This window comes from Heptranchias perlo, chromosome 5 (assembly GCF_035084215.1).
Source record: "Heptranchias perlo isolate sHepPer1 chromosome 5, sHepPer1.hap1, whole genome shotgun sequence".
In the NCBI taxonomy this organism is placed as follows: Eukaryota; Metazoa; Chordata; class Chondrichthyes; order Hexanchiformes; family Hexanchidae; genus Heptranchias; species Heptranchias perlo.
In genome coordinates this window covers 129,806,164-129,818,481 of record NC_090329.1, presented here as the reverse complement: position 1 = coordinate 129,818,481, position 12,318 = coordinate 129,806,164, and the positions used below count along the sequence as shown (strand labels likewise).

Below are 12,318 nucleotides of genomic sequence, written 5' to 3'. Positions count from 1 at the left end.
GGATTGCAACGGGATCTTGATAAATTGGGCCAGTGGGCCGATGAATGGCAGATGGAGTTTAATTTAGATAAATGTGAGGTGATGCATTTTGGTAGATCGAATCGGGCCAGGACCTACTCCGTTAATGGTAGGGCGTTGGGGAGAGTTATAGAACAAAGAGATCTAGTACAGGTTCATAGCTCCTTGAAAGTGGAGTCACAGGTGGATAGGGTGGTGAAGAAGGGCATTCAGCATGCTTGGTTTCATTGGTCAGAACATTGAATACAGGAGTTGGGATGTCTTGTTGAAGTAGTAAGGCCACACTTGGAATACTGTGTACAGTTCTGGTCACCCTATTATAGAAAGGATATTATTAAACTAGGAAGAGTGCAGAAAAGATTTACTAGGATGCTACCGGGACTTGATGGTTTGACTTATAGGGAGAGGTTGGATAGACAGAGACTTTTTTCCCTGGAGAGTAGGAGGTTTCGGGGTGATCTTATACAAGTCTATAAAATAATGAGGGGCATAGATAAGGTCGATAGTCAAAATCTTTTCCCAAAGGTAGGGGAGTCTATAACGAGGGGGCATAGATTTAAGGTGAGAGGGGAGAGATACAAAAGGGTCCAGAGGGGCAATTTTTTCACTCAAAGGGTGGTGAGTGTCTGGAACGAGCTGCCAGAGGCAGTAGTAGAGGCGGGTACAATTTTGTCTTTTAAAAAGCATTTGGACAGTTACATGGGTAAGATGGGTATAGAGGGATATGGGCCAAGTGCAGGCAATTGGGACTAGCTTAGTGGTATAAACTGGGCGACATGGACATGTTGGGCCGAAGGGCCTGTTTCCATGTTGTAAACTTCTATGATTCTAGGGTGTAGAAAAGTTTAACCAAGTTGAAACCAGGGATGAGAGGCTTTAGCTATGAGGAGAGATTAGAGAAACTGGAACTTTTTTATTGTTAAAACAGAGAAAGTTAAGAGGAGATCTAATAAAAATGTTTAAAATTATGACTGGTTTTGATAAAGTAAACAGGGAAAAACAATTTCCAATTGTTGGTGAGTTGGTAACTGGAGGCATAAATTAAAGATCAACTGAAGAACGAAGGGAGTGGTTAGGTGAATTTCTTTTGTGTATAGAGTTGTTTGGGCATTGCATGTCCCATCAGAAGCAGTTTTGGAAGCAGAATCCATAGCTTTTAAAAGGGAAATTTATAAATATTTGAAAGAAAAAGGTGAAGAAATGGGACTATTTGAATAGCTCGTTCAGACAGCCTCCATCTGTGCTGTAAGATTCTATGGTTCTGGTTCAGAAGCAGGAACCTCCCAAGCCTAGAGGGCTGAGGCCAATTCTAGCACCCCAATATCTGCCACCCTGGCTGAGTTCAGCTAACTCAGCACAAACCAGACATCAAACCAGAAAATGCTGGAAACACTCAGCAGGTCACAGGCAGCATCTGTGGAGAGAGAAACAGTGTTAACATTTCAGGTTGATGACCTTTCATCAGAACCTGGAACTTCTGTTTTGCATTGCGTAGTGCTGCACTTCGTGATTTTACCAAATAGGCCAGTTCTGTATTAGTCAGTGATGTGGGGTTGAATCTTGGTGATGTGTATTTGTGAGAACAGAGTGGATTGTGAACAGAGTTGGAACTTGAGAATTTGGTGAGTGTGGGAATTAGGTGTAGAGGGGGAAGGAGGTGCAAATTTTTTTTTTAAATGCAAAAAGTAATTATCTTTAAATATAGACTAAGATATGGCAGAGCAGGTTATGTGATTGGACTGCAGTATGTGAGAATTTGTGGATATCGAACGTCCCGAGTGAACACATCTGCAGTAGATGTCTCTGCCTTCAATCTCTCCAGCTCAGTCGTTGAGCTGGATTGCAAGTTGGAGACACTCCAATACATAAGGGAGGGCGGGGGGGCGGGGTGGAGTTTGCCCCAGACCTCGGTCACACCTCAGAGAGGTACAGGATCAGAACAGAGTTGGTGTGACCGATTAGTGAACAGAGTAAGGAGAACCCAGGTGAGATGGAGAACGAGGATCCACAGAAACTGTACCTGTTTGATAGGATCAATGTACTTGTGAGGATAAGGCTAAAGACTGTCGGAAGCCAAATGTCTGTTGTCGGGAAATTACTAGGTCTATAATTAAGAATAGTGTGACTGAACACCTTAAATTTTCAGCTGATCAGAGAGCCAGCATGGATTTGTAAAGGGTGGGTCATGCCTGACGAACCTGACTGAATTTTTTGAAGAGGTGACTAAAGTACTGAACAGGGAAATGTCTGTTGTTTATTGAATGCCTTCTGGAAGTCCATTTAAAGTCCCTCATGAGAGACTGTTGGCTAAAGTTGAAGCTCATGGAATTAAGGGCAAATTATTGACCTGATTAGGAAATTGGCTGAGCGGCAGGAGACAGAGAGTAGGGATAATGGGCAGGTACTCAAATTGGCAGGATGTGACTAGTGGTGTCCCACAGGGATCTGTGTTGAGGCCTCAACTAATCACTGTATTTATTAACGACTTAGATGACGGGATAGAGAGCCACATATCCAAGTTTGCCAATGGACACAAAGATAGGCAGCACTGTAATCGGTGTAGATGGAAGCAAAAAACTACAAAGATATTAATAGATTAAGTGAATGGACAAAACTGATAAATGGATTTCAGTGTAGGCAATTGTGAGGTCATCCACTTAGGACCTAAAAAGGAGAGATCAGAGTACTTTCTAAATGGTGAAAAGCTCAAAATAGTGGAGGTCCAAAGAGACTTGGGGGTCCATGTACATAGATCATTAAAATGTCATGGACAGGTACAGAAAATAATCAAAAAGGCTAATGGAATGCAGACCTTTATATCTAGAGGACTAGAATACAAGGGAGTAGAAGTTATGCTACAGCTAGATAAAGCCCTGGTTAGACCACACCTGGAGTACTGTGTTCTGTTCTGGGCACCGCACCTTAGGAAGGATATATTGACCATGGAGGGGATGCAGCGTAGGTTTACTAGAATGATACCTGGACTCCAAGGGTTAAATTACGAGGCGAGATTATACAAACTTGGGTTGTATTCCCTAGAATTTAGAAGATTAAGGGGTGATTTGATCGGAGTTTTCAAGATATTAAGGGGAACTGATATGGTAGATAGAAATTATTTCTGCTGGTTGGTGAGTCTAGGACTAGGGGACATAGCCTAAAAATTAGAGCCAGGGCTTTCAAGAGTGAAGTTAGGAAACACTTCCAAACTTCTACCACCTTTTGAGTGTAGAACACTCTTCTGCAAACAGCAGTTGATGCTATCTCAATTGTTAATTTTAAATCTGAGATTGATAGATTTTTGTTAACCAAAGGTATTAACAGATATGGGGCTAAGGTGGGTATATGGAGTTAGGTCACAGATCAGCCATGATCTATTGAATGGTGGAACAGGCTCGAGGGACTAAATGGCCTACTCCTGTTCCTAGAACGGGGGGATCCACAAATGAATGGGACTAGGGTAGGTTTTACTTTAATATTTTTGATAATTATCTCCTCCAGTCTTCACTTGCGCGCACACAACACAGTGGAAGGTGAGTGACTCGTGGCTCCTCAGTTGCATTGCTGGAGATCACCTTAAACCAGAAGGTTACTTGACCGAGCGCTTAAGATTTGATGCCTGTACACTTGCTCATGTTTCGTCTGTTCCCCCGAGCCACTGTTCTATTCAAACTTCCAGTCAGAATCAGCCTGGGAGCAGATTGTTACTATAGAATCACATTACCAGAGAAATCATTAAACAGGCTTGTATAGAGGACTTTCCATTTGTGGTGAGTTATGAAGATCATAAGTGAGAGAAGTTTGATAACACACCAAAACAGGTGATTATTTTTCATGTGCAAGCATTGTCAGTTTCTTCTCTGTTCCCCTTTTGACGTGTGTGTAAACAAAAGGCCATTGTGCACCATTTCTGGGCTGTGTGGCCTGCTTCCAGTCCTCTGTCAATAGTGCTGTGTCATTGGATCTTGAGGTTGGCTTGTGGATTAGTTAAATACGTCTAGTGATGCATCATGGGGAATCTTGGTCTCCTTGAGCTTGCTTGATTGTCGGGATCAAATTTTCCTGAGGTTTTTCTTGAAATTATCCATGGTTTTTTTATTTTTCTGTTCTTGCCTCCCCTCTGAGTTAGCATTACTCACAACTGGTTAGTTGCATCCTCTAACAGAGTGAACTTTGAAGGGCTGGGTGATCTTTTTGAGGCTTCCTTCTCGTATGTTTGTATGAATCTGGTGCCCCTCTACCCTAAAGGCACCTTTGCCGAATGCACAGAGCAGATGGTTTACTGATAATCACTATAGTGCAGTGGTCACACCACTTTTTTGTATTTTTCCCTCTCTGCTTTAATGTACTAAAGTGAACCCCATAATGGATGGCAAGGCATTTCATAGATTTACTTTTTAATTCCAGTTACAGCACTCTTTAAACAAATGTTTTCTACATTTTATTTTCCAGATTGCTACACATGAGAAAAAGGCTCATGAAAACTGGGTGAGTATGATGTTTGAATTGTGGCCCCCGATCAGAACCATTGTCTTTTGATTGGATCTTTAGTTTTTTGGTTAATATTCCTTCGCTTTCTGCCCACAAAAGGATGATTAATCTGTAATAGTAGCCTAGTGGGAGAGATGTTCCTCTACTTGGATAGCATTAAACTACAATCTGAGAACACACAGTGAGATAATGACCTGTTATCAGAATGTGTTCTTACTCTACTGAATTTCACCCCTGCCTGCCAATTTTGTTTCCTCCTTTACTGAAGACAATGTCTCTACTTTATTTTCTGTAGATGTTTATAGCTCAGAAGGACTTTGGTCCATCGTGTCTGTGCCGGCTGTTTGCTAGAATAAGTCTAATTCCACTGCCCTGCTCTCTCTTTCCCCCCTGCCCCCCAATGGCTCTGTATATTGCTGTGTTTTAAATATTTATCCACTTTCCCTTTTAAAAAGTGCAATGGTCATAGCCTCAGGTACTTGTGGCAAAGCATTCCATGCTCCAGCAACCGTCTGTGGAAAGAAATTCCTCCTAACCCCTCTCCTCACCCTTAATAAAAAAAAAAGAAAATTGATGATTCCTCTTTGTTGGACATCAACCGGCAGAAATAGTCTTTCCCCTTTTTATTTTATCAAAAGTCTTTGTAATTTTAAAAACCTTCATTAAATCTCCTCAGCCTTCTTTGCTCCAGTGGAAATAGTCCCAGTATCTTGAGTCCCTCCTCATGACTATAGTTTCCCATCTCTGGCATCATCCTTTTGAATCTACACATTATGCTCTTTATAGCTTTAATGTCTTTCTATAATAGGGTACCCAAAACTGCACATAATAGACTAACTGGCCTAATCATTGACACACACAAATTTACATTACATATTTACTCTTGTACTCCATGTCCCTGTTTATAAAAGCCAATGCCAATTTGCCTTTTTTTTTAATGGCTTTATCTACCTTGTACTTGCACTTTCAGGGAATTATGAATCTCTTCTCTTTAAGTATTCCTTTACTTTTTTATATGCTTATAAAAGACCGTACTCTTTCCTCTTCATACTGTCTGTTAGCCTTTGTTCATATTCCCTTTTAGCTCTTCTACTCTTCCTTTTAATCTCCTCACTACAATTCCTAGATTCCTCATTACTTTCAATATTGTTAGCCCTAGTTTTATCATTTCATGTAGATGTCACTCAAACTTGACTCCAGTTTTTTGCAATGTCGATCTCTTTTCCTAGTTTTCTCATTTGCCTTTTTGATTTCCCTTGCGATACTGTTTTTATCCCTCACTACCTCAAAGCCTCTTTCTTTTCCTTTCTCCACTGGTAATATTTTCTCACTTTATTTCGCTTAAGCCGTCTTGCCTCTATCCTCAGTTTGATCAATCCCGCTCGCCCCCTCTAGTCTCAGTCCTAGACTTTCCCCATCTCCTGCGATGTTTGTTTAATTCCTTCCCACTGCTCTATATACCCTGTCTGCACAGACGCTGGTTCCATTTCAGTCCAAGTGAAGCCTTCCTTTGTTGCAGAACTCACTTCAGTGCCCCACAAATGTAAATCCTTCCCTCCTGCAGCCAAGCATTGACCTACTTAATCTTCCTCTCCTTAACTTCTCCAGCATGTTGCACAGGAAGCAATCCTGAGATTATGATCCTTGAGGTCTTGTTTTTTAGTCTAATGCTTAACTCCTTAAACTCCCATTGCAAGATCTCAGTCTGTCTCATTGGTTCCAACATGAACCACGACGCCTGGCTGCTCTCCCTTACTGCTACAAAACCGAAAACAGCGAGTAGGAGTTGAGGGAAGTATCTTGGACTGGCAGAAAGTGGGACATGGTGTCCTGCAGGGATCTGTGCTGGGACTACTATTGTTCACCATATACATAAATGATTTGGACTCATGAATTGGAGGTATGGTATTGAAATTTGCAGATGATATTAAGTTGGGTGGGTATACTTAATGTGGAGGAATGCACCAAAATAAAGGCTTGCAGAGTGGACAGATAAATGATGAATGCAATTCAATATAGTGAAGGGTGAGGTGGTTCATTTTGGTTGGAGGAATAAGGAAGCTTCACTTCTTGGAAGATAAGAAACTGAATGAGGTAGAGGAGCAGATAGATCTGGAAATGCAGATACATAAATCGCTATAAGTGGCAACACAAGTTTATAAGATCATAGAGTGCAAACAAAGTACTGAGATTCATTTCTAGAGGAATAGAATACAAAAGCAGAGAGGTAATGTTAAATAATATAGAACATTTGTTGGACCACACTTGGAGTACTGTATGCAGTTCTAGTCTCATTGTTGCTCAGGTCTACAGTCACTGTCCACCTCAGACTTGTCCAACTTGTCCTATCTACAGGGCAGTTCAATAACTCTGATTTCCTGCCTCCCTCTGCTGTCCCTGTGAATGGTCTCTCAATTCTTTTTTTCCCTCACGCTCTCGTTCGCGCTCTCGTTTTTCCCCCCTCCCACCCACTATATTCTGAGATGCCCAACAGGTGTCCACACTCAGGAGCATACGCTCCTGAAATCCCTCCTACTCTGGTAGAGTTTGGCCAGTTGCTCTTTGAGCACACATCCTCTGCTCTGCAGACTCAACTTTCTGACACTTGGTGCAAACGTGCTGCCCCAGGATACATGAGGGATCTATGATGGCCCATATATCACACTGCACACATCACTAGGGTTCCCGGCACTGCCATTCATTTGTGTCTAACTTAAAAATGTGCAGTGTAACCTGAGCCTTGTGGTAGCATTAAACTCTCAAGGATCAAACCCCACTTACTTCTCCCAAATATTATAGAAAAGGAAATCTCTCACTTACCAGAATTCACTCTGTAGCTTCAGATCAAATCTCCCTTCAGTGATAACTTCTGAATTGGGCAAAACTTCTTCCATTAAATCTCACACCTTTTGTCTTGTACCAAACATAAAAATGCAGATGGCTGGGAGAAAGTAATCCAGTCATGGATGTTGGGTTTTAGTTGGGAAAAGGTAATTTGCCTGAGCTCTTACACACATTATTCAAGGTCTCAGGGAAAGATCCCAGCACTCATCCACTCAGCTCCTGTTGAACTCCTGGGGCACTGCCAGCATTCTACAGACGTAATTCAGTTCCCATTTTTAAAGTCATGCAATATGTCCTTATTTTTATGTAGTACTTTGATTTTATATTATGTTTATAGTTGAATAGAAATACCTAATTGTAATTTAGGAATCAGAGTTGGCTGGAGCGTAGAAGTTTCTCTGCGTTACAGTCTGAGGAGCTGGGTGAGACAAAATGCAGTTACCACAGTGCCTCCATGGGCAGGAGGCTGTAATTGCAGCATAATAAGTTTACATAGGCAGTTGCCATTATAAATGTGGACATAAGAATTTATAATGGAAAATGCTGACACAAGTGTGCACCGATGTAAAATTTTTAATATACATATAATTTAGTCAAAATAAAAAATGTTAAAATTTCTGTTTTCTTAAGTTAAGTGCACGTTCAGCTGAAAGAACACTTACTGAAGAAAAGAGAGAGACCGCAAATTTGAGGCAAAAGTAAGTGACATTGTTTACAATTGTGTCCAATGCTTTTTTAAATCTCAGCCGGGTAGGCCAAGTTTGACTAATCTAGTTCAATTTTTTGAGGAGGTCACTAGCATGGTGAATAGGGGAGTGTCTGTGGATGTTGTCTACGTGGACTTCCAAAGGCCTTTGATAAGGTTCCACACAAGGGATTATTAGCAAAATTGGAAGTAACTTTGTGACTGGGATTGGTAATTGGTTGGGAGGTGGGAGGAGAGAGTGGGGATAATGGGAATGTATGATTGGCGGGATGTGACAAGTGGTGTTCCCCAGGGATCTGTACTGGGGCCTCAGTTTTCACCATATTTGTCAATCACTTGGATGAAGCAATAGAGTGTATCCAAGTTTGCAGATGACACACAGGAGACAGTGAGTTGGTGTCGATAGGAGCAGGGGGCTACAAAGGGACACAGAAAGACTAAGTGAGTGCTATCTATGGCAGATGGAGTTCAATGTGGGGAAGTGTGAGGTCATCCACTTTGGATCTGAGAAAGACAAATCTGAATATCTTCCTAATGGTGAGAGACTAGGAACTGTAGAGGAGCAAAGGGATTTAGGTGTCCATGTACACATCACTAAAAGCTAGTGCACAGGTACAAATAGTTATCAAAAAGGCTAATGAAATGTTGACCTTTATCTCGAGGGCTGGAATACAAAAGTGAGGAAATTATGCTTCAGTTGTTCAGAGCCTTGGTTAGGCCGCATCTGGAGTACTGCGTTCAGTTTTTGGCACTGCACCTCAGGAAGGATATATTGGCCGTGGTTTACAGGGTGAAATTATGAGGACAGGATGTATAAACTTGGCTTGTATTCCCTTGAGTTTAGACAGTTGAGGGGTGATTTAATTGAGCTATTTAAAATGATTAAGGGATTCAATAGAGTAAATACAGAGAAACTATTTCCTCTGGTAGGAGAATCCAGAACAAGGGGGCACAATCTTAAAATTAGATTCTGAGGGGACTCGATAGGGTAGATGCTGAGAGGATGTTACCCCCCATGGGGGAATCTAAAACTAAGGGGCATGGTCTCAGAATAAGGGGTCGCCCGTTTAAGACGGCAATGAGGAGGAATTTCTTCTTTGAGGGTCGTGAATCTTTGGAATTCTTTACCCCAAAAAGCTGTGGAGGCTGAGTCATTGAATACATTCAAGGCTGAGTTAGACAAATTTTTGATCAGCAAGGGGGGGAAAGGGCGGGAATGTGGAGTTGAGGTAAAAATCAGATCAGCTCGTATCTTATGGTCTTATAGAGCTTGGCCATTCAGGAATGAAATCAGGAGGCACTTTTTCACACAAAGGGTAGTGGAAATCTGGAACTCACCCTCCCACAAGGCTGATGATGCTGGGATAGATAGATTTTTGATGGGTAAGGGTATCAAGGTAAATGGAGTTGAGGTACAGAACTGCCATGATTTAATTGAATGGTGGAACAGGCTCGAGGGGCTGAATGGCCTACTGCTGTTCATATGTTCCTAAAATCAAATATTTAGGCGGAATAGAATTAAATGTTTGAATTTTGTCGTTTCAGGATGATTGAGTTGAACCAGAAACTCTCCCAGGTCCAAAGGCCTTCGATAATTAAGCCAACGCCAGGTCGCCCCGACAGGCAGGGTCCCCCAGGAGCACCCCCATCCCTTGGACCGGCACGCAGAGGTACGATGTCGCACATTTACTCTTGTACATTCCAGGGATATGGAAATTACTTCATATTTGACCACTTCCTCGTTTAGTTCTCTGGGATTCTCTGAGACACTGGAAAAGGCCGTTGCTGCTGACTTAACCTGAAATGTGTGGCTTAGTGAATTTGTCATGCTACCAAGTCATTTTATGAAAAAATGTGGTAATTGTTTTTTAAAAAAAATCTCCAGATCCCTAACCAATTCCATCAGAATCCAAATGAATCTCTTAACAACCAAAACTGGGGCGGAGCGGTTGGTGGAAGAGGAGAAAGAGAGAGAGAACCTGGTTGCACTGGCAGCACACCACCAGCTATTTCTGATTTCCACTGGCCTTGGGACACCTAAACGGAGGACTGCACTGCGGCAGATTCCTTCCAAGCATCTTCAATGAAAACCTGAGCTTGTGCATTTTTTTGCTGCTGTTTGATCTGCATCTTTCGGGAAGTGATGTGCTTCTGCTCAGTGTCTTGGCAGATTGCTTCAACCATAGAATCATAGAAATGATGGAAGGAGGCCATTCGGCCCGTAAAGTCCGTGCCGGCTCTATGCAAGAACAATCCAACTAGTCCCACTCTCCCGCTCTATCCCTGTAGCCCTGCAAATTTTTTCCTTTCAAATACTTATCCAGTTCCCTTTTGAAGGCCATGATTGAACCTGCCCACCCCCTCGGGCAGTGCAATCCAGATCCTAACCACTCGCTGTCTGAAAAGGTTTTTCCTCATGTCACCTTTGGTTCTTTTGCCAATCACCGTAAATCTATGTCCTGTGGTTCTTGACCCTTCTGCCAATGGGAACAGTTTCCCTCTATCTACTCTGTCTAGACCCTTCATGATTTTGAACACCTCTATCAAATCTCTTCGCAACCTTCTCTGCTCTAGGGAGAACAACTCCAGCTTCTCCAGTCCACACACGTAACTAAAGTCCTTCATCCCTGGAATCATTCTAGTAAATCTTTTTTACACCCTCTCTAAGGCCTTCACATCTTTTGTGCGGTGCCCAGAACTGGACACACTACTCCAGTTGTGGTCGACCCTGTGTTTTATGAAGGTTCATCATGACTTCCTTGCTTTTGTATTCTATGCCTCTAGTTATAAAGCCCTGGATCCCGTATGCTTTTTTTACCGCTTTCTCACCCTGCCCTGCCACCTTCAACGATTTGTGTACATATACCCCCCAGATCTCTCTGTTCCTTTACCCCTTTTAGAATTGTGCCCTCTGGTTTATATTGCCTCTCCTCATTCTTTCTATCAAAATGTATCACTTTGCATTTTACTGCATTAAATTTCATCTGCCACGTGTCTGCCCATTCCACCAGCCTGTCTGTCCTCTTGAAGTTTATCACTATCCTCCTCACTGTTCACCACCCTTCAAAGTTTTGTGTCATCTGCAAATTTAGAAATTGTGCCCTGTACACCCAAGTCCAAGTCATTAATATATATCAAGAAAAGCAGTGGTCCCAGCATCGATCCCTGGGGAACACCACTGTACACCTCTCTCCAGTCCGAAAAACAACTGTTCACCACTACTGTCTGCTTCCTGTTACTTAGCCAATTTTGTATCCATGCTACTACTGCCCCTTTATTCCATGGGCTTCAATCTTGATGACCAGCCTATTATGCCGCCCTTTATCAAACGCCTTTTAAAAGTCCATATACATCACATCAACCACATTGCCCTCATCGACCTTCTCTGTTACCTCATCAAAAACTCTATCAAGTTAGTTAAACATGATTTGCCTTTAACAAATCTGTGCTGGCTTTCCCTAATCAATCCACACTTGTCCAAGTGACTGTTAATTCTGTCCTGGATTATCGTTTCTAAGAGTTTCCCCACCACCTGTTGTTGCTGGGTTTATCCTTACATCCTTTTTTAAACAAGAGTGTAACATTTGCAATTCTCCAGTCCTCGGGCACCACCCCCATATCTAAGGATGTTTGGAAGATTATGGCCAGTATTTCTGCAATTTCCACCCTTCCCTCAGCAACATAGGATGCATCCCATCTGGACTGGGTGACTTATCTACTTTAAATACAGCCAGCCTTTCTAGTACCTCGTCTTTATCAATTATTAGCCCATCCAGTATCTCAACTACACCTTCCTTTACTGAAACTCTGGCAGCATCTTCTTCCTTGGTAAAGACAGATGCAAAGTACTCATTTAATTCCAATTTACCGGGGCCAGATCTGTTCTCATCCCACTGAAATTGGCCCTCCAGTTGAGTATTTTTACTTTAGAGTGGTCCTTGTCCTTTTCCATAGCTATTCTAAACCTTATGATACTATGATCGCTGTTCCCTAAATGTTCCTCCACTGATACTTGGCCCACCTCATTCCCCAGAACCGAGTCCAGCAATGCCTCCTCCCTCGTTGGGCCAGAAACGTACTGGTCAAGAAAGTTCTCCTGAACACACTTCAAAAATTCCTCCCCTTCTTTGCCCCTTATATTATTATTATTATCCCAGTCTATATTAGGATAATTGAAGTCCCCCATTATCACTACTCTATGGCTTTTACACCTCTCTGTAATTTCCCTGCAAATTTGCTCCTCTATATCCTTCCCACTAGTT

The 12,318-nt window shown here is 42.2% G+C and overlaps 1 protein-coding gene across 5 annotated transcripts in view; it reads left to right on the top strand.

Annotated features, from left to right (window-relative positions):
- mia3 (MIA SH3 domain ER export factor 3) overlaps positions 1–12,318 on the top strand; it is an 85,890-nt gene that overhangs the window by 63,812 nt on the left and 9,760 nt on the right. For all 5 annotated transcript variants that reach the window (XM_067985201.1, XM_067985203.1, XM_067985200.1 and 2 more), the window contains exons 21-23: positions 4,468–4,503; positions 7,981–8,048; positions 9,602–9,726. In XM_067985201.1, the coding sequence (XP_067841302.1) occupies positions 4,468–4,503; positions 7,981–8,048; positions 9,602–9,726 (229 nt within the window). The remainder of the gene's footprint in view (positions 1–4,467; positions 4,504–7,980; positions 8,049–9,601; positions 9,727–12,318) is intronic.